Source organism: Canis lupus, chromosome 9 (assembly GCF_048164855.1).
Source record: "Canis lupus baileyi chromosome 9, mCanLup2.hap1, whole genome shotgun sequence".
NCBI lineage: Eukaryota > Metazoa > Chordata > Mammalia > Carnivora > Canidae > Canis > Canis lupus.
The window spans coordinates 14,634,791-14,657,655 of NC_132846.1; the positions used below are offsets into that span (position 1 = coordinate 14,634,791).

At 42.0% G+C, this 22,865-nt stretch overlaps 1 protein-coding gene across 2 annotated transcripts in view; it reads right to left on the reverse strand.

The window, feature by feature from the left end:
• Positions 1 to 22,451: 22,451 nt before the first annotated feature.
• Positions 22,452 to 22,865, reverse strand: part of SPTSSA (serine palmitoyltransferase small subunit A) — a 188,191-nt gene continuing 187,777 nt past the window's right edge. For both annotated transcript variants that reach the window (XR_012036458.1, XM_072838231.1), the window contains one exon: positions 22,452 to 22,676. Coding sequence is in view for 1 of the 2 variants with exons in the window: in XM_072838231.1 (XP_072694332.1) it covers positions 22,629 to 22,676 (48 nt within the window). In the remaining variant the exon portion in view is untranslated. The remainder of the gene's footprint in view (positions 22,677 to 22,865) is intronic.

Consider the following 22,865-nt stretch of genomic DNA (forward strand, 5'->3'; position numbering starts at 1 on the left):
CACATGTACAGACGCTCTGAGGACAGGGAAGAGATAGCACATTCTAGTACTGAAAGTTCACAAAAGGCAGAAAGCAAGGGCAAGGTGGTGCCAGATGAGACAGGGAAGGTGGGCAGAAGCCAAATCGTGCTGATTGTTAAAGCGGGGTAGGGATCGGGAGAGGACATGTATGGGGTCATTGGATTTTCTTTTGCAAAAGCTCATGCTGTTTCCATGTGGAGAAGAGGATGACCTGAGAGAAGCAAGATGCTGGGAAGGCCTCTATCTGTCCCCTTACCAGTCCTCCACGCTTCTAGGTGAGATATTGGACCGGAGTCTGACACTAATTAGCTGTGTGACCTTAGATAATTTGCTTCACCCCTTTAAGCCTCAAATTCCCCACCTGTAAAATGGCAATAATAATGGTTTTAGTGGGGATTAAATGAGATCATGCCTGTGGAGCACACGGCCCACTGTAAGCCTTCAATAAATGTTAGCTATTGGTGGTGCTGGAGATGGAGAGAAATAGATTAGAGAGATATAAATAGTCCCCAGCAAGCAGCCACCCTGCCTAATTCATCACTAAGAAGAGTGACACATTTTCTTTCCTAAGAAAATGTTGAGGAGGTGGGAACAAATGGGGGGAAAGGGATTGGTACCACTGTGAGAAGTTTCCCTGATGTGAAACAATTCTTGTTCCTTCTGCCAAGCACTGCCAGTAATATTTAAACTGTGAAGGGTATCTGAGACCATTTAGAAAAATAATTAAAGTACCATAAAAATATGCATAGATTTTGTATATAAAGTATTTGTGTATAAAGCATGTATTTGTATATAAAATATTTTTAGTAAAAAGTGCTACAAGGGGCACAAGTGTATCTTAAACAAGCTTTGGGAGGATAGCAACAGAAAGATTATAGAAAAGCACCCAAGGTCATAGAGCTGTTAATGGCTAAAAGCCAGGAGTTGAACCCGGGTTAAACCCTAAGTCTGTACCCTTTCCAGGGGGCACAGCCTCCTGAGAAATCTAGGCCCAGTCCTTCCTTCTAGAAACTTTCAATCTAGTCAGAGGAACAAACAGTAAACACACACACACAAAAAGTGCCACTGAGAATCCAATTCTGTAGTTTACATTGAAAATTATGGTGACACTATGAATTGTTTGGGTGTTTTGGTAAGCAGGGTCAAACTAATAGAGCTATAAAATGGTTCTTGCCTTTGGATCTAATAATGTCACTTTGAGGGCTCTATCAAAGAGCATACAGGAAGTTAAATAAAAGGAAGCAGGCTTATTTACTGATTGCCAAAGGCAATTGTTAGTTCCTTTTAAGACAAGTTGGACGATAGGCTATTTACATATCCAAAATTTCTAATGCAGTAAGAAGAAAAAAAAATTATCTTCTGTATTAACCACAGCCTTGAGGACTGAGAGACTTCCTTAATTAAATCAAACGGAAGCTTTTGGTAGAACCTACTTGTGGGAAGCTTAAGGTAATTGATCCTGAAATTAAGCACTCGTTCAAAATCCAGACACAGGACTTGGACTTTCGGTGCATCTCCTGTGGATAAAAACAAACAAACAAACAAACCTCACTCACAAAAACCAGAACCGGTTTCCCCTAGCTGATCCTTGAGGGCGTCCCCTTTAAACTTGCCAGCCTCCTCCAGTAAAAGATAAAATCATGCAGGGCTATGGATTAGCTATCATGTCATTATAGCAGGCACAGCCGTCTGTTACAGGTAAATTGCTAGGCAATGTAATAACAATGCAGTTTATTTACTGTGCAGGGTGCTTATCTACAGAAATGTTCCTGACAAACAAAGAAAGGCACAGCTCAACGCCTTTTCCTTAGAATTACAGACTGAATCTATGCCAGCACCTTTAGAGAATAAAAATGCTAAATAATCCCTATATAAATAGAGTCCCTAAAAACCCAAAGCATCTCTAACAGAGGAAGCAGAAAAAGGCAATTGGCAGTTGGGACATCCACCAGGTCTTCCTCAGGCTCCCACCTCTATCAACCAAATCACATCCCAAGGGGAGGAGGTGTGAGGAGGACCTGAAGAATAGTCCAGCTGAGGCTATGCTAGAGCACTCACTGTTAAATGATGGTGAGGATGACAGCGATGATGACAGCAATGAGGAAGCTGAATACCATTGGTTGCATGCTTGTCACCTGCCATTGTCTTTTTCAACATCATCTCTTAATTACCAAAACAACCCTATAAGGTCAGTCCTACTATTCTTCCCATTTCACAGTTGAAGAGATTCACAGTTAGGAACATGTCCACTAAGCTGTTAAACTGAGATTTGGAACCAAGGCTGCCTCCCTCCAAATCCAGAGCTCTTTATCTTTATACTAGACTGTTCTCAAGAACTGGAGGGACTTGACTGAAGTTGGACTCAACATACAGGCCTCCTGCCCTCCCCTGACATGGGCTCCCACCTTATACATATATCCCTCCCACTGAAGCATCCACCAAGCGCATACCTTGGGGGGCCTACACAATGAAGACCAGTAATACAAGGGGCACCATTTTATTAAAACCTAGTAGATGCCTCTTAAACACGTAGCTTTCCATGAAGAGAATAAGTGAACTAATGAATGAAAGAATAAAGAAACCCAGTTAAAGAGTCTAGAATGTAGTCTAGAGAGACATGACTGGAATGTGATTGCTTTAAAAGAAAGCTATCACTTAATCAATAGTATTAACATATCTGAAGAAAGAATGTGTCCACAGAAGGAAGGGGGTCTGCCCAGAGCTTGGAAAAATGGAGCACTATTGAATTTGGCAGTGTTTATCCAATTGGGCCCAAGGGACAGAAGATGTGCATCTGGTAGTCAATAGAAAGAAATACCAGGATTGTTTGGCTCATTTCAATAGCCTCTGTGTGCCTACAATGTGCCACGCTGTGTAACAGGCACCATGATTAAACACACACACACACACACACATACACACACACATACACATAGTTCCTAGTACAGAGGAACCTACAATGACAGTGGGTGAGACCAATACATAAACAGCTCTTGACACTAAGTGCTACAGCAGATGTATATGAAGCACATCACAGAGCACAGAAGAGATAAACTTAGTCCAAGGACTAGGAAAACTTCCTGAAGTGACCTTGGAGCTGTGCTTCAATAATTTAAGTAGGCATCATCTAAGCCATAAAGGAAACAAAGGAATTCCAGTCAGCAATTGTCCACATCACAGTAAGTCAGGAATAGAAGTGTTAGTCCAAAGACTGAGGATGGAGTACGTTCAGTAGCCTGAGATTTATCCCAAGGGAAATAGAAAAACCACTGAAGGATATTAGCTGAAGAGTAACAAGGTCAACCTGCATTTAGAAAGATCATTCTGGCAGGAATATAAACAATGAATATAAATGTAGAAAAGCCAAGAAATCAGTTAAGAAGCTATTGTCAAAGACCCTGGCAAGGATACTTCCTAGGTCAGTGGTAACTTGGATAAAGAAAAGAGTAAAACTAAATATTGAGGAAGTGATAGTATTGACTGGTTGGATAGGAAGGATTAAGGAGAGGTGAGAAATCTAGGATGACTCCAGATTTCTGACTTTGCTAACCAACTTGATGGTGATATCATGAACTGAGACAGGTAATATGGGAATACAGGAGGAACAGCAAATTTGGATTAAGAAGATGAAAATAAGTTTGGCTTTGAACACCTGAAGTTTGCAGTACTCATTGGACACCCAAGTGGAGCTGTCCAAGTGGGCTATTGGACATGATCAGAAGAGCCATCAGGCAAATATTTGAGCATCATAAGCAAACAGGTGATGCTTAGAACCATGAGAGTGAAAGAGAGTGAATAAGGATAGACGGATGGATGGATGGATGGATGGATGGATGGATGGATGGATGGAATAAGCTAGTTAAAATGAGTTTATTCTATATTAACTAGTTTTAATTTTTGGAAAGTTTCAAAACTTAGCTTTACTTAACAGATAAAAAAGAAGCTGAAGAGAGTAAAGGAAAATAAACCAGATAAATGTTTCTTTGCCGTAAATGGTATTATTTCTTAAAAGATCCCTCTAGGTTAAGAAGAAATGATTATTAAAAAGCATAAAGTGGTTAGAGCTGTTTTAAATATCAACTTCCTGGGGCACCCAGGTAATTTAGTTAGTTAAGTGTTGGACTTAACTTTTGATTTTAGCTCAGGTCGTGATCTCAGGGTAAAACCACTGATCTCTTGATTTTAGCTCAGGTCGTGATCTCAGGGTTGTGAGGGCTCCATCCCACATCGGGCTCTGCAGTGGGCTAGGTGTGGCGTCTGCTTGAGATTCTCTCTCTCTCTCTCTCTCTCTCTCTCTCTCTCTCCCTTTGACTCTCCCCCCACTTCCACTGGGAGCACTCTCTATCAAAAAAAAATCTACTTTCTGCTAAAAAAGATGAGGAAATTTGTACTCTCATTCTTCAACAATATAATGATTACCACTCATCTTTTATTGTGCTACATCATTCCTGAGTCCTTTATTTTTGACTTACCTCTTACATGGCTGCATCATGTCATTAAGCTGTTCTTTTTTCCAGGAAGTATTCACGCATTCTGTATTTCTTGAGTTTGTTGATGCACGATAATGTCTATCTATTGTCTTTTCATTTGGCCAACACCTTGACTAAGTATAATATCCTAGAGTCACTGTTCCCCTCAGAACTTTGTAGATACTACTTAATTGTCTTCTAGCATTGAGTGGAAGTCCAAGGCCAGCCAGATTTTCCCTCTTAATAAGTGACTTGCAAAGCCCATGTCTGGTAGGGAAAGAAAGACTCAAATAGTCTCTCTCAATATGCTCAACTCTATTTTTTAAAGTGGACAAAACTCTTCTCTGGCAATAACGAAAGGCAATGTTAAAAGTTACAAGCCCTTCTCTGCCTCATTAATCTTTTCATCCCTCAAGACTGTTCAAATGTCCTCCACCACCCTCTAAGACTTTGTCCTCCTTCCTTCTAGACAGAATTACTATATTATATAGCAGTTATTACATTTATAGTTGTAGGTATGCCCATTTCCCCACTATTTTTTTTAGAGAGGGAGAGAGAGGTAGTGGGGGAGGCAAAAGAAAAGGGAGAGAGAGAATCTTTTCTTTTACAGACTTTATTTATTTATTTATTTATTTATTTATTCATGAGAGACACAGAGAGAGAAAATAGAGAGGCAGAGATTTAGACAAAGGGAGAAGCAGGCTCCATGCAGGGAGCCCAATGTGGGACTTGATCCTGGGACTCCAGGATCATGCCCTGGGCCGAAGGCAGGCGCTTGACCACTGAACCACCCGGGTATCCCGGAGAGAGAGAATCTTAAGCAGCCTCCATGCCCAGCACAGGCCTAACATGGGGCTCAACCTCACAACCATGCCTCACAACCCTGAAATCATGAAATCAAGAGTCCAATGCTTAACTAACTGAACCACTCGGGCACCCTTTCCCCCCTAAATTTAGAATCATGTTTTCTTGATTGTAATTCCAGCACTTATCATACTTCTAAAATATAGTAAGGGCTCAAATGTACACTGAATGATCTACCTATCCTCCCTCTTCCCCTCATATACTCAAAAGACTCTTTAGGGCAATTGTACTCAAACTTGAGCATGCCTTAAAATCACCTGGAAGACTGACTAAAACATCAATTGCTGGGCTCCATCCCCAGAGTTTCAGATTTAGGAGTTCTGGGGTGGGGCTCAGGAATGTGCATTTCTAACAAATTCTCAGGTGATACTGATGCTGTTGGTCAAGGAACCACACTTTGAGAACCACTGATTTAGAGGAATGAATTGAACAAATCCTTGCAAATCAGGGATAGATAAGGTCCAGATAATAAGCTTACATGTTCCTCCCGAACCATCAAAATCTGGTGGGCCAAACTATTCCTTATTCCATAAACCTAACATAAACCGAAGTATTAGATTTTGTGGTCCATGAGAAAGACATTTTTTGATGTTTCACTTAATTTTTCTTGCTTAATTCAGTTTATCATTCATGATTGCAAGTACCTTTAATCAGTATTACTTCTCATGATTCTCTATTACAGTATATAACTATTAGCTATACTAACATTAATTCAGTTCAATGGTCAGTGAGAGAATAAAATCAGAGGAATTTCATGAGTTTCAGATCACATTCTTCCTCAAAATAAAATAATAACTTAAAAATCCATTCCTCTCTCATCCTTAGTCTGTCTTCTCAGGCTTCTTCTCTGCCTCCTCATTCCCCAAGCACAGAAGATAGTTCTGATTCTCAGCTTGTGTTTAGATTTTGCAAATCACCACTAGGTGCATATTCCCTCCTACACCATCCTTGCCATTTAGCCATTTGTTCCCTGAAGAGAATGGTCTGGGGTCCCAAGGCTTTTACAGCAGTAGCGATTTTTGTACTCCCTTCCTTAAAGTGTTTAACTTTTCTGAGCACTCAATGTTCCCCGGTTTTCTGCACGCTAACATGCTTTACAATGCATTATAATGTTGCACTGCAGTGCCACCTAGAGCCTGCTGCGGGTAGAGACCCAGAGTTAACTGATTCTGTGCACTCTCCACCCTTTCCTTGGCTAAAGGAAAATACGGTCGTTCTGGATTCAAATGAACTCTGTAGAAGAAATTGTTCAGTATAAGGTCGTCTGGAACTATGGATTGTCAAGCTGTCATTTGAAATGGTGTCATCAGCTTGAATGTTTGCTTCACATTAGGATTTTATCTCTGAAAAAAAAAAAAAGGATTTTATCTCTGAAGTTTTGTGTATAAAACATCTTTACGGCAGGGAACCTGAGTGGCTCAGTCAGTTGAACATTTGCCTTCGGCTCAGGTCATGATCCTGGAGCCCCAGGATGGAGCCCCACATCGCATCCGGCTCCCTGCACTGTGGGGAACCTGCTTCTCCTGCTTCTCCTGCTGCTCACCCCACTTGAACCCTCTCTCTCTTTCTCAAATAAATAAACAAAAGTCTTTAAAAATACGTATTTATTTTTTAAAAAACATCTTTGCAGCAAGAGACTCTCAGTGGTGAAGGTATAGAAAAGAGAAAATAGAAGCTCTGGGCCTTTCAGTTCTAATGTCATGGTTCTGGCTGTGGTTGAGCTTTGAGATCTGCAGGATGAAAATCAGCTTGGCCTGTCCAGGGAGCCAGACTGAAACGGAGCACTTGTGCGCTGCGCATTAAGCAAGCAGCAGCCACATTAGAAGCCGAGGGTCCATTAGCTCTCATTTAATGTTTCTTCTCAAGCAGATAAGTACAGGCATCAAACACCCCAGCCCTTTTATGACACATAAATCACAGGTCAGTGCCTTCCATGGAGACTCCTGTTTGCTAAGTGAGTAGTTAGACCAGAAGCTAGGAAGCAACATTTCAGCACACTTAGAGACCCAGGGGGATGAGCCGATTACACAGGGCAAGGCAGGAATTTCTCCCTGCAATTTAGTGATTAAAACCGTCCTCCTGCTTGAGAAGTGGCACATTGTCCCAGACCTTCCATGGGCAGCAGCTTGCACCAACAGCCACCTTGGTCCCCTGCCATTAACTTCTTTCTCAAGGAATTGGTTTCCACAAGCCTACTGGTTGGAGAGTGGGCTATGAGACACCATCTGTTGGCCTACCACTAATTGGACTGAGGTAGACTTTTTTCCCAGACTCAAGCCACAGAATCTCTCTCCTGATCATTCATGCCAAGAGGCACACAGATTGAGGACAGTAGGAGCTAAGCTTTGTTGATGGTGGGGCTCCAAGTAAAGGTCCATGAACTTGGACTGCCAGGGTCCTTGGAACCACCCTGGCCTCTGCCCTTCCTGGGCCTACCACAGCAGTTTTGCTGTGGATTCCATGAGTTTTGTACCTAAAAACCAGCTTCAGCTGATTCAGCTCCTTATTACTAAAATTGCTGTCTGAGAAACCCCAAGTCTTAGAGAGTACAACGATCAGATGCAGGAGGGTACTTCTGCTCCCTAGTGCACTCCATGTGGAGAGATCTTCACAGGCTGCCAATGCTCCTGTCATCCAGCCCAAGGCAGGAGCTGGCTACTCCCAGGGATGAAGGGAGGGAGTGGGGACAAGAGTGGGGTCTGCAGACTACTGCCAGTTCACAATCTCTTACTAGTCTACAACAAGAAAAATACAGAAACAGACAGTGTTTAGGAATTTTTATATCAGAGCACCTGGGTGCCTCAGTCAGTTAAGTGTCTGCCTCCAGGTCAGGTCATGATCCCAAGGTCCCAGGATCGAGTCCTGCATTGGGCTCCCCACTCAGTGAGGAGTCTGCTTCTCCCTCTGCCCTTCCCCCTGATTGTGATCTTTCTCTGTCTCTCAAATAAATAAATAAATAATTTTAAAGGTATTTCTATATCAGTTTTTCAGAACAATTTAATACCTATCAAATCTAATTTTTAAAAAATCAGAGCTTGTATGTTGTATGTCTTTGGGTTTTTTTCCATTCAATTTTCAAGTATTTTATTGTATTTTACCAAAACAAGTCCATTTACAAATGACTAGAAATAAGAAATAAACCAAAAAACCCACTCACAGGTCCTTCACTACCAACAGTTTAAAGAATACTACTCTAAATGCCCCTCCGTGCTCTAGTTCAGAACTCTTGGCCATTTAGCCGTCAGAATCTTGCTTAAAGAAGATAGGAATACAGCTGTACCACCTCTCCGAGGAAAAGCAATGACTCTTGGGCAGAGGTGAAACCTATTATTTACATCTGTTTATAAGGAGGACTCTTCCTTGAATCAGACAGGTCAGAGGCAGGGTCCCCAAACATTCTGGTGTTTGAAACACCTAAGACCCATAGCATCCTGATGGAAATGAGACAAAGTATTCCGAGAGGAGGGCTGGAAGCATTCTCAAGGGCAAACTTTGAGGCTGCATCCAGATGCCAGTCAAGTGGCCCAATGGGCTTCGGGGACTTCTAGTGCCTCTATCCAGTGCCTCTCTCGGCCATCTCCCCAGGTGCCCCCTACATACATACACACACACACACACACACACACACAGGCACAGGCACATGCATGAGCGCGGGCCCACACCTGCACCTTCCCCAAGCAGCACCACCTTCTCTCCTAGCCAGTGGCAAGAGCACAGATGTGCCCGCTCTCACATTTCCTCCTTTCCTCAGAGAGACTCAGCCTGGATCTCACCTTATCCTCCAAGGAAGAGAGGAGGCCAGTGGGGACAGGGATGTGCCAAATCTCTTTAACTCTAAATTCCTCCTGTGTGAGTCCAAAAAATGCAACATGCACATGGAAATAACTTTAAAAAAAAAATGGAGTCCCTTTAACATGTAAAATTAGAGAAGTAAGGGGAAGAGGAGTAAGAAATGCATGGAGAGTGAGCTAGAAAATGAGGGAAAGGCAGGAGAGAATAAAGAGCTAGCACATTCTGGGAGGGCCAGGCCTCTGACTGTCCCAGGGCCCCGCACAATGCACACACATAATGCTCTCAACAAATAAATGGCGAATGAAGAAAAGAAGGGAAAGTTGACCCAGAAGCAAGAGGGACAAGGCACCAGCTGGCAAGCAGCTGCCCACACTCCTCCCGCCCTCCAGACGGGAGGGGCGCAGCGGAGGCAGCAGGCAGGGGTGAGGCCCCGCCACAGGGCAGGGTGACGGCTGTGCACCCACTGCTCTGAAGGGTGACTCCTTGCTGCTTTCCTTCTTTCTTTTTTTTCTCCTTTAAAAAAAAAAAAAAAGTTTTAATGCAGGGAAGAGTCACTGATTTCATTTGAAACAATTCCCAAACAGGATATGGAGCCTCAAACAGCTCCTCGGTCCTTGGCAACTGCTGCGCGCAGGTGTTTCTTGCGAGTGCCGGGCCGCACGTAGGGCGCTGAGACCCGGGAGCCCTGGGAGCCCTGGGAGGTGGCCCAGCGGCCACAGAGCAGCCCGGGGCACCAGGGGCACAGAGCCCAGTGGCCCGACCCTGCATTTCAGGATTTAGACTCTTCCCACGTGCCTCCCTTGCCTCACCTTGCTAACCTCACCTCCAGCCCCCAGTCTTCAATATAATAGGAGTTTTCAATTCCTATTTCTGTAATTCGCAAGATAAAAAACAAACCAGGGCCCCAAAGGCCTACAGGGAACAAATGGAAAAGGGGGAAATGAAGAGGATTGTTTGATAACAACATACAAACAGTCTGGACTTTGACCTCCACAAGCTAAAGCAAACATGTGAACATTAAAAGAGTTGAATGGAAAATTCATCAACAAAAATCACTGCACACACATATTCCTAAACCAAGTTTCTAAGTAAAATGGAAACAAGGAGTACTGAAGTATGAAAAAATATCTCCAATCTGCTGAGCTTTATAAGGCAGCCCTGGACAAACAGTTAAACAAAGAGTTACTGTATAATCCAGCAACTCCACTCCTGAGTATAGTAGCTACACCCAAGAGAAATGAAAACCATGAAAATTTGTACATGGATGCTTACAGCAGTATTCCTCACAGTAACCGAAACATGGAAACAACCCATGTGTCTGTCAGCTAGTGAACGAATAAAATGTGGTATATCCACACACTGGCCTCTTAGTTGGCAATAAAAAGGAATGGGGTACTGACCCCTGCTATATCATGGATGAACCTTGCAAACATGTTGAGTGAAAGCCAGCCACAAAGGACCACCTATTGTATGATTCCATTTATATTGGGTGTCCAGAATATGCAAATCTATAGACACAGAAAATAGATTTAGGGTTCCCGAGGGCAGGGAGGGGGATGAGGGGGTTGGGGAGGACAATTTGAGGGTATAGGATTTCTTTCCAGGAGTAATAAAAATAGTCTGAAATTGACTTTAGTGATGATGGTTTAGCTCTATAAATATACTAAGAACTATTGAATCATACACTTTAAATGGGTGAATTGTATGGAATATGTCCATGTAAAGAAAGCTATGAATAAAAACAAAACAGGAGAAGTCATTTCCCAAGGACAGATAGGAACAGTGGGGCATGCCCAGTAGATTTCACTGACCCCCTCTGGCAAGGAAAAGATCAGGGGAGCATGTTAAGTCTTGCAGTTCCAGAAATGATTTCTTTGCCTCCATGGCTCCTGCTCAAAGACTTCACCCAGAGGGTTTAGGAAGAAGCCCCTCCCCTTCCCCCTGTGTTTCATAATGGAAAGGACTGGTAAGTGCTTACAGAGTTACCCTAATGGAGATATTTGTATTTTTGGATTATAATCATAAACCCTTGGAATATCTAGCCTTAGGAACAATCTCTTTTACTGGATTTCTATGTGTTCCTGGACACCCTTCAGGAGCCAAGAAGGAAGGGACTGCAAGAGGAGCTCTGTGCATACCTACATTTCAGCAAACTTCTCACTTCTTCATGTGGTCAAATAAAATGTTTGGGGGTTTAAAAGATAAATAAACCCTTAGCCATCCAGGAAGAAGGAGTTACCCAGAACATCTCAGCCCTGAAGTTTCTGGACAACTGATATCTCATGGTGCTCTCTTCCCAGACATTACAGGCACCACCAGGCCCACACTCCCCTCCCGTGAGATCCAGAGAGCCATTCACAGGCTTCTGACACATATGTCAACTGCCTCCCTCCACCTGTGGACATGATCGCCACACCTTTCTCAAGGCCTTGCCAGATCTAATAGCCGCTAAAATGCTCTACAATTCCATCCAACGCACAGCCAATTGACCCAGGGCAACAAATGGCCCATGTCAAATGTACCCTAGAACATGGATCACCAGGAAAGTCTGAACTGGGTCCTGGATAAACGTCCAGTGCAGGATTGGTAACAATCTGTTTACATAGACAGGCTAGGAAAGAGGCCAGAAGAAAAACACAGCTAAGTTTGTCCATTATACCAGCCATATTTTTCTTGCCCACAAGAAAATAAGGCACAGCAGAATCCCCCAGCTTCCAACCAAAAAGCTGAAACTGTTACATGATGCTAGATGCTCTAAAGTGCACAAAACACTGCCTGGAAAAATGTCTAAAAAATGGGTTTTCTGGCACTTCACTAAAGCCCCAGAATGATAAATATGGCCAAAGTAGCATCAAAAGCCCCAGAGAGTCAAGACATGAGGTCTCTAGTTCCTATTTACATGTTTTATTTGGATTCTCGCTCACCCAGAGCCCCATTGCTATCAAGCCCTTTCTCTGAGCCTGCTGTACTAAAAGCTAGAACTGGCAACTCAATGCCTGGCGAAGGTTTTTACAAACAACAGGCACTTGGTAAATGCTCTAAGAAATTGATGAGTTAGCTAAAGAGCAGATTAATGATTTCAGAAGTAAAATGGTTTTGAAATCAAGAAGAGTATGTCTCTTACTCATCCCTATTTTTATAATTTCCCCATCACCTTATTCAGAACCTTCTTAAAGTGAATGTAGTCCTAGCATCATAGAGCTCAGAAGGGACCATAGACACTATTCTTGTCTACTGCAATGTCCCAGAGCCACCTTAGAGGACAGGAGGAGGCCAAGGAGAAAAGGCATCTGAGATCTCCAGTCCCACTTTGGTTAGTATGTTAGGATAAGGCACAAACTCTTAGTAACATTGGCTGTCTCTGCCACGGTTAGGATCGGACAGAGTTTTAATCCACCTAATAGCTCTATTTTCACAAGAGGTTCATGAAGGACAGAACCACAGGAGAAAGATCTCGGTGACTCGCTAGGCAGCAGTATTGTTTCTTCCTTTTCATGCCATCCCTGGGACCTAGAGTTCTGGTGGGAAGAGGAAGAGGAGAAAATGACAGCAGCTGCTTGGTGTTCCTGGGAATAAGAGGCAGAGCGTCCAGAGATTATCATCTGTTTAAATTAGTGGCTCTTGACAGGGATACCCTCATGGAACATTTCTGAGGAAGCATGAAAGAATTGGTAAACAAGATAGATTTGCCTTCTGCCCTTATGGAGCTTATGATTCTATTTTATTAGAAGTCACACGGTAAGTGCTAAATAGAAAAGAACTGGAGCCCTGGGCTGAGGAGTAACAAATGGTCTTGCTTTGGACACTCTCTCAGGCTCCCAGTCTAGACTTCGGCTCCAAACATTTATCTGTAGGCCCAGCTCCCTCTGTCATCATCTTACAGGTGTGCCTACATTCTTAGTTCCTATATTTGTATTCCTAATCCTGGAAGATGACTTCCCACTCCTTAATCCTCAAACACTATAATCCATAAACTGTATTTCTGCTGCATTCCTGAACTCCAAGTAGGTAGGCTGGGGCCTGCCTCCTCATCAGCCAGGGCTGTTCCACTTGTACCTATTTCACCTATTAGGCTGTTTATCTAATTTGGATAAAAAGTTTACAAACCATGAATCCAGTTTAATTCCTTCTTTTACATGTGAAACAACAGAAGCTCGGTGAGAGGAGTAGACTTGCCCACAACTGCACAGCTAGTGTATCATGGAGCCTGGCCTAGACTTTAGGGTCCTGACCCCAGGGCAGTTGCTTTTTCTACTGTTCTCCTCTGGAAATCCTAGTAAAAATAGTTTCTCACACACATGTTCCTCATGGAAAATGCCAAGCAATTCTCTGCCCCTGACGATTACATTCATGAGAAATGTTTGTTTTCAGTGTTCTGCAGAGGTGCCCATTTCCTCTTGAAGTAGGGCTTCTCTGATCATAAGTGACAGAAATCCATTGAGAATGCTTAGGCCAAAATGAGGATCTTTATCACAAGGGGCTCATGGAAGTCAGGACAGGAATGCACCTGGGCCCCAGGTATAAGCTGAAACCAGGGATGCGAACAGCTTTAGAAATCTCTAGGGGCTCCTGGGTGGCTCAGTGGTTGAGGGTCTGCCTTCCACTCAGGTCATGATCCCAGGGTCCTGGGATTGAGTCCTGCAGTAGTCTCCCCACAGGGAGCCTTCTCCCTCTGCCTGTGTCTCTGCCTCTCTCTGTGTGTCTCTCATGAATAAATAAATAAAATCTTTAAAGAAAAAAATATATCGGGGGATCCCTGGGTGGCTCAGCGGTTTGGTGCCTGCCTTTGGCCCAGGGCATGATCCTGGAGTGCCAGGATCGAGTCCCACATCGGGCTCCCGGCATGGAGCCTGCTTCTCTTTCTGCCTGTGTCTCTGCCCCTCTCTCTCTCTCTCTTTCTATGTCTATCATGAATAAATAAATAAAATCTTTAAAAAAGAAAAAATATCTCTCCAGATCTGGCTTTTATGTACATTCACTTCAACCTCCACTCTCTACAGACCAGATTTTTCTACTTTGCTATCATGTGGCAGAAGACAGGGTCCTACCTGCTACCACAGTTTATGCTCCTAGGCCTCCCTGCCATTCATTCTTATTTTGGTCAGTTTTAATGAAGAATCAGTTACATATAGTAAAATGTATTCTTTGTTTCATGAGTTTTGACAGATGTATACAGTCATGCAACCACAACCACAAATAAACTATAGAACACATCACTCCAAATAGTTCCTTTGTGCTATTTTCAGCTCATTCTCTCCCCCACCTTCAGCCCTGGCAATCACTGATCTTTCTATTCCTAACATTTTGACTTCTCTAGAATTTCATACAAAGTCATTCAATACGTAGTATTACTTTTTCTATTCAGCGTAATGCCTTTGAGATATATCTATGCTGTTTTTATGAGTATTACTGGTAGGTCCCCTTTTGTTATTATATTGTATAAATATACCACAATTTGTTTATCTACTACTGATGGACATTTGGGTTGTTTCCAATTTGGAGCTATTATGAATCAAGCTGCTATGACCATTCATGAGCAGGTCTTTGTATAGACATATGTTTATGCTCTTGTTTCTCTTGGAGAAATATTTAAGAATGGGATTACTGGGTCATACTTTAAGTGTACGTTTAACTTTATAAGAAACTCTCAAACTATTTTCAAAGTGCCTGTACCATTCTGTGTTTCCACCAACAGTGTGTGAGCATTCCAGCTGCTTCTCATCCTTTTAACACTTATTATGGCTAGTCTTCTTCATTTTGGCCATTCTAATAGTATGCAGTGGTATCTCATTATGGCTTTAATTTCTATTTTTCTAACAAACAATAATGTTTAGCATCTTCCCATATGTCCCATCCATATATCTTCTTTGGTGAAGGACTTAATTCTTTTGTCAACTTTTAGAAGATTGTTTCTCATCACTTCTCAGCCTTTTGGCTAAGATCAAGTTGTGGGTTGTTTCTCTTCTCACTGGGTTGTAAGAGTTTTTATATATTCTATATATGAGTCTTTTATCAAATATGTCTTGTCCAAATATTTCCTCCCAGTCTGTGGCATGTCCTTTGATTTTCTTAACAGTACATTTCAAAGAGTAGCTTTTTTATATATAAAATCCAACTTATAAATTTTTCCTCTTCTAATTCCTATTTATTGTGTCCTATCAAAAGAAATCTTTGCCTAATCCAAGGTCACAAGGATTCTTTCCTATGTTTCTTTCCAGAAGTTCTATAGCTTTACATCAATAGTCCACTTTGGTTTGTATCTCTGATGCCTCTCTCACTTGCTCTCATTCACACTCTTTTCCTCTCTTCTGAAACTTAAATCTCTAGGGTGGGATTCCGGAAGCTTGGGTCAGGCATTCATTCCCAAACCAATCTATTTGGCCAGAGAGCCAGTGAAAATCTCTGACCTCCTCAGCTTGATCACATGCCTGCTCTGGGCCAATCAACAGTGTTCAGAGCTGTTCGCAAAATATGGCTACTATCAAAGCCTATGTGGTTGAGAAAAGGGGCAGATCGGTAATCAGAGAATGAAGATTTATTACAGACTGGAAAGATAACCTAATACATGTCCATATACCCTGTTATCTAGCTCTACTATATAACACATATTGTAAGCAATTAACTTGGAATCTTACAAGGTTTCTTATTATTGAATGAACAGATCTTACCAATATTCAGACATAATTCTCTATATTACCCAATGGAGTTCTAGTCATCCTTCCATGCCAACCTACTAAAATACCACCCTTGCTGTGAAGCCAGACCAGGTTGGCACTACTATGGTACTTAAAATATATTCATCTTCTCCAACAAACTGTTAGCTCCTTGTGGGCAAGAATCTTATCTTGCTTGTCTCTGTCCCAGATGCTAGTTTGATTCCTGACACATAATAGTTTTTGGTAATTTTTAAATGTTGGGTTTGTCCTATGACTATTTATCAAATACCAATTAGATAATAAGAGAATGACAACTTTGAAGACTCTCAAGTGGTAGAATTACTCTGCAGAATATTTAACAAGAAAGATCCTCACTTGAGATTGATGGCTGATTCATACTCAATGGAGAAAAAAAATAAAGGTAGGTAATCTAATATCAATCTCATTCTGACTTTTCACCCTTGCCAGGGGAAACATAATTCAAATGCTTCCTTGCAGTCATGATGTACAATGTTGAGCTGAGACCCACTTGGTAAGGAGTAGTTAGCATGGTGACCAAAAAGCACTAAGATCAGTGGAGTCTACTATATTTAATCTCACATCATTCTTAATAACACCACAGCTGGCATAGATGCTCAGAGAATAGCAGATATTAGAAAGAAGGTCTGTGGTAATTAATTATGATAAATGAAACATTCTGGAAATTTTGCAAAGAAAAGTATGGCCTTAAAATAGAAGTTTCTAAAAAAAAAAAAAAAAATAGAAGTTTCTATATAGAATTTAGGACAGAAATTGCCAAGAAGCAAAGTAGAAGCTACTCGGGTCAGAGTCACAATAAGTTTAAATTAAAACCGCTGTTATATAACTCTACAGGTATTAAACATGAGAACAAAGGCTGTAATTGTCATATATTTCTTGATTGAAAAATAAAACAATTTCTGAACATTTAGAACAAAATCTTTAAACAAAAGAATATATAGGCATGGAGAGCAAATTTCCATCATAAAACCTTTACATAAATCTTAAGCAGTGGTGGAAAGTGCACATCCTGATTCCATTTCAAGTGTCAACTGAGGCAAATGTGTGCAGCAGAAAGACTCAAAGTTGATCCTCTTTTCCCGGGCTCTGAGGAACCTCTATGGGCTCCCATTATTCTAGAGCCTTTAAGGTCCCAGCCTTGCTTCCCACTGACCCCGCCCCATTGTGCTGCATATTTGGGTGATCCTATGGAGGTCCTGCCTACACATGCATCTTTGTGCATGGGTAAACAAAAGTGGCTTCTGGATCTCTCCAGCAAAGGACAGATGACTCTGAATATAGACTCAAAAAAAGATCAACAGGCAACTCAAGTATCTAGATAGGAGGCAGAGGACAAGTACAGAAAAGATTTTTAAAAACATGTTTAGGTTGAGTTGAAATCAGGACTGGATGACTCAAGAGAGGGACATTCAGTCTGAATAGGTGGGAAGCTGGCAACAAAAGCCAAGTCTTGCTTCTTGCTGGAATACCACCTGAGAGCGACGCTCCCACTATCTGGAAGGTCCTGGACTATATTTTGGACTCTATGCACCATCTTCAGTTGCAATATGAATGAGGGGCTTAATTCTTTTTGCCCCTTTATGCACAGGCTATGTATTTGTATTGGACTTCTGATTCTTACCATTTTTTTGCCAGTTTAGAGGGAGGGATAAATCTAAGCTAGCTGGGCACATACAACAAATTCCAAGCAACAGAAAATGTTACATACCTGGTACTGCACTAACTTTGTCATCTTTCTTATAAAGTGAATTTCAAAAAAAAAAAATGTGGACTCCTATTCAAACGATTGCTGTTTTAGAAGTTCCCAGTATTTACTAAAACTTGATGTTTTAGTATCATTTATGAATACGTTTTTGTTTCCTCTTATTTACTGGCAAAAATTGTTTACTGCTCAAATTTTATATTATGGATAATTTATTTACAATGGTATTTCTCATACTGAATTTGGAAATTCAGCGAGATCTCTAGAAATCAGGTCCACTGAACAACAATTGTGTGATACTGGTACTCACACGGGAAGGCTGGTACTCCTATTTCTAAGTAAGAAACAGCTACCCAAAGTTTTCATTTTTCCAACTATCAAAATTCTTCTATTTCACACCAAATCTAAGGGCTATCTATGGCTTGAAAAAATGGAATTTGAAGGAGAGGTATATGACAGGCCAACAAGCTCTCTTGTTCACTTGTCCAAACTTTCCATCTGTTCTATAAACCCAACTCCATGGGGCTTAACCAAAAGTTAATTTAGTGGAAAGCAACTTGGTCAAAAGCAATTTGGCTCAAAGCAATTTAATCAGCATGAAAGAATTTAGTTGATATAAAAATTTGATCGGAAATTATTAACACTAGTTACTGGTATTTTTCTTTCAAGTATTACTAACTTTGAAGCTGCCCCCAACCATGGGTCTCTTCTTGAAAATTACTGAAGATGTTTTTCTTTTAATTTAAAAAACTTGAAGTATATTTTTAGACAATCATTCCTTCTCTCTTCTGTGTATGATAGTGAAAATTTGGAATAACCTAGCTAATGATAGGAGAGGAGTACTACACCTGAGCTGCTACTAAAATCCATGATCTCCCATTCTTAGCTGGAAGATTTTCACCTCATCTTCAGCCCACTCCAACTCCGCCTTCTACTCTCACACTCAACGGATGACTTCACCTCCTTCTGCAGAGAGTAATTAGAAAACACCAGACATGAAGCCTCATGTTCCTCCTCAGCCTTCTGTGACCTTGCATGTGTCTTCCTGTCTCTGCAATGGAGGCATCCTACCTTTATCTAAAGCTGCTCCCTCAGGAACTCGTACTCTGTGCTCTAGAGCTTCTCTCTGTGTCCCTGTGTCTGTGTCTTTCACTGTCTCTCTCCTTCTCTCTCTGTCTCTCCCTCAATCACCCTCTGTTTTTCCAGTGCCTCCTATCTCTCTTTTACTCAATCAGTCACAAGTCTCTTCACCCTAAAAAACAATAAAGACTCTCAGCTTGACATTCCCATTCCTCTCAGGCCCCTCTTGCATCCTCCCCCTCACAGCCAAACTCCGCAGGGAGTCATCAGCTCTTTCTACTTCCACCTGCTCTCTTCCCATTCTCTCCTAAGCCCTCCCCAATCTGGCTCTGGCTAAGATCACCCATGCCAGTGACCATTATATTGTCAAGCTCAATGGACACGTTTCTGTGCTTCGCTTACTCAACCTCTCTGAAGTATTGGCCGGCCAACTATTCTCTCCTTATCAAAATTCCATTTCCTTGGCTGCCATGACCACTCTCCTTTCTGACTTTTCTTTCTATGGCCACTCCTCATTCTCCTCTGGGGACTCGTCTTTTCCCACTCACCTTTTAAAGACCACCATTTCCCAGGCCCCTTTGCTTAGACTTCTGCTCTAATAATAATTAATAACTATTAATTAATAATTAACTTTGCTTAGACTTCACCACATGCTTTCTCTGGGCCACCCCAGCCCACCCTGATCCCGAGGACGATCAGTAGAGCATACTGGTTAAAGATGTGGGCTCTGAGTTTGAATCCCTGGTTCCATCACTCACTGTTTTCCCTCCAGCAAGCCACTCACTAAGCCTCACTTTCTCATCCATAAAATGGGACTAACAATACTTTTGTCACAAGGTTACTGTGATAATGCAAATGTGATCGTGCATGTAAATAACCATGTGCTTGGAGATACGCTAATAATTAGCTCAGTAAGTGCTATCTATCGTTACGATCTTGCCTTATGCTCCAAAACATCTAAAGGCTAAGAAGGTTTAGCTCATTACCAGAAATAATGCAGCCTCACTATTAGTTGATCACCAAGGCCAGAAGATGGGACAAAGCATCTTATTTCTTCAGGTCACCTTCTGACACCTACACGGTCCACTTAGGGGGAGTCTTCTTTGGACACATAACATGCTCTTCTTTGACCAATCTCCAGTCCTCTTCCCCTTCTATCCTTCTGTCCTCTATCAGGGTCCCAGCTCCACCCTGCCAGTATTGCCCCACACAGCCTGGACCACTGCTGGCTCTCGTATGTGGGTACCTCCTTACAGCCCTCCATAGAAGCAGGCCTGGGTTTACAGAGTCTTCTAAAGGGGTCCCACAAACCTATCTCTAGCCAATAATAACTGCCTCTCATAGCATTAGATACTGGGGAGAGGACTAGAAGAGAGAAAGAGGGTGAAGGAGACACAGTGGCTTATTCTACCACTGTATTATTATTTTTATTCTATCATAATTAATAAGTATAGTATATGTCTAGACGTGTGTGGATAAGACGTTCATCTGCACTAGATTGTATTTAAACTGGAATGTAAAGTAGCCAACTCTACAGGCACTAAAATGTCTTACTATACCTTAAACTCAGGATGCCTAATGCTGAAATACCTTTTCTCCCAATATTTCTTCCATTGTATTCACTACCTACCCTGCTTTGCAGAACAGAAAGCTGGGAATCAGCCCAGCCTCTTATCACCTCTCCCCTTCATTCCACCTCCAGCTCTGGAAGATCACCTATTCTTCATGACCCCTGCAACTACTCATAACCCAGATCCACACCAGTTTGGTCCTGAATCAGATGGCCCAGCTCCAAGTCACTGTAGCAATCCGTACTTCTCTCTGTGCTGGTACCATCATGCCGTGGGGCAACTGTGGGCCTCAGCATAACCATCTTTATGCTCTCAGTGAGAGAAAGGCTTGGCATAGAGTAAGTTAGGATGCAATAAATATCTGAGAAAGGAAAGGAAAGAAGGAAGGAAGGAGGAAAGGAAAAAAGGATTGGAAAGAGAGAGGGAAGAAGGGGAAAGAGAAATAGAAGTCAATTGTTAATCTTACAAATCTTTCTTTTGAAAGGTATTTATGAACTTAGATGTTGGGTATCAACTACTCAGACCCATACATATTCCCACCTTGTCTGCCAGACTCAGTTTGCTCTGAGGGCTAGGGCAGCGTGCAATCCCAGAAATTGTCATTTACAAATCATGGAGAGAAGGTAGGAGCTGTCTCATACCTACTGATTCTCCCTTTACCCTAAATATTTCCTACTCTAATTTCTCCTTTAAGGCAGAGAACTTTTGAAGACACGAGGGCAGGCACATAAAATGAGCGCTTAGCAGGCAGACGTGTCCCTGGGAATCTAATTCTGTCTCAGCAATCCAGCTGCCTCTCACCTCCTAGTACATCTTCTTGTCTATGTTAAGATTATTCTACATCAAATTGCTTAAATTTTCTCCTTAACTAGCCCTGTAGATTTCCAACTGCTTTCAAACTATTTATTAAAGGGGCTTGACCTTTTCCTTTGAACATTTTCATAGCATTTAAATAAATCAGAATTTTTCTTTTTTTTAAAAAAAGGGGGTACAATGTTCACCCAGTGAGGTACATAAAATGTCAGTTCCCACTTGTCAGAGATTCATGAGATGGGTTTAGGTGCAATTGGTATATATTGTGATTCTTTTAACAGGCAACTTATACAATGGTGATAATCCTTTCAAAACTGAAACTTACGACATAAAGAGAAACTTCATCATGTGTAACAGTCACCTGTCTAAAGAAGAAAAGCACTTTGCTTCCAGATATGCCAGCAGAAGCAATTTTACCATTTCAATGCACGCATTTTTCTGTTTTGGACATTATCTAAATGTTTCCTCTGAGTTCCTATGGATTCCTGGTTGCCCCTTGTCATAACAGAATGGTGATGGTGATCTAGTTTGGATCTGTCCTTATTCTTACACACATGCATGCACGCGCGCGCATACACACACACACACATATAATGCTTATATTGCTCATGGAAATTGAGATATTTTCTTGCTAGAGGTTTGCTATCAATAGGATCTTGGGCACAGACAATTTTTCAATGGTTTAGGTTATTCCCACAAGTATAAACTTGCCTAAATGCTTGCTGTGTGGTATATCCAACCCCAGGAATCACCAATTACTACATGGCTGCCAGATTGAACAGCTTCTTCTCAGTCCTCGCCTTTATCTACCTTCACAAGCACACAACATAGCTGACAACTACCTCTTTTTTGAAGACTCCTTGATTCTTAGCTTGGGCAACACTATTCAGAGAATCCCAATCCTACACGGGGCAGAAGCCAAGGGAATATGGATGGCACTGGGTTTGGAGGCTCTTAAACCTGCAAACTGTTCATATGGGAACAAAAGACATGTATCTTGGGGCACCTGGGTAGCTCAGTGGTTGAGCATCTGCCTTTGGCTCAGGTCATGATCCCAGGGTCCTGGGACCGAGTCCCATATCAGGCTCCATAAGGGGAGCCTTCTTCTCCCTCTGCCTACATCTCTGCCTCTCTCTGTGTGTCTTTCATGAATAGATAAAATCTTTAAAAAAAAAAAAAAAAAAAGACATGTATCTTTTTTGTGCAGATTCCATCACTGAGCCTGGGCCAATAAGCAGGTTGTTACGGAGTCATGAACTTCCCCTGAGAAGAGGGACTCAGAAGGAGAGAGAAGAGTTAATAGTCCCATCCTCAGCCATGAAAGCAGAAGGAAGGAATCAGGGAAATGCCAGTTAAGGTCTCGGCAAGGGAGTCAGGAACACAGGGAATCAAAACCATATGAATTTTTTAAGATTCTCTAAATCTTACAAGTTTGAGGATTTTATTATTTCCATTATATTAGACAGCAGTGATTAGGGGTAAAATTTATTTCAGAAATAAACAGACAAGTAAATAAGAAAATCCGGTTGCTTGTCTTCAGGGATCCAGAGGCATTAGAAGGAGCTGGGAACACCACCTCCCCAGGGGGACAGAGCCACAGTGGGAGTCAGAACTGGTAACGTCAGCACCCAGGAGGAGGAGAAGTAGGTCGTGTGCCTAAGACCTGTGGCTGAAGACAGAGGAGAGAATGACAGAGCTGTCTGGTCAGAAGAGACGGGGTAGGGTGAGGGGCATGGGGTCTCAGCCTCCTTTGCCAGTCAGTTCCTTTTCCTTTACTTCCACCCTGAAATGCTGAAGATTCTTACATCTAAATTCCCAGTCATGCCCTCTCTCCTGACTCCAGACCCACATCCCCAGT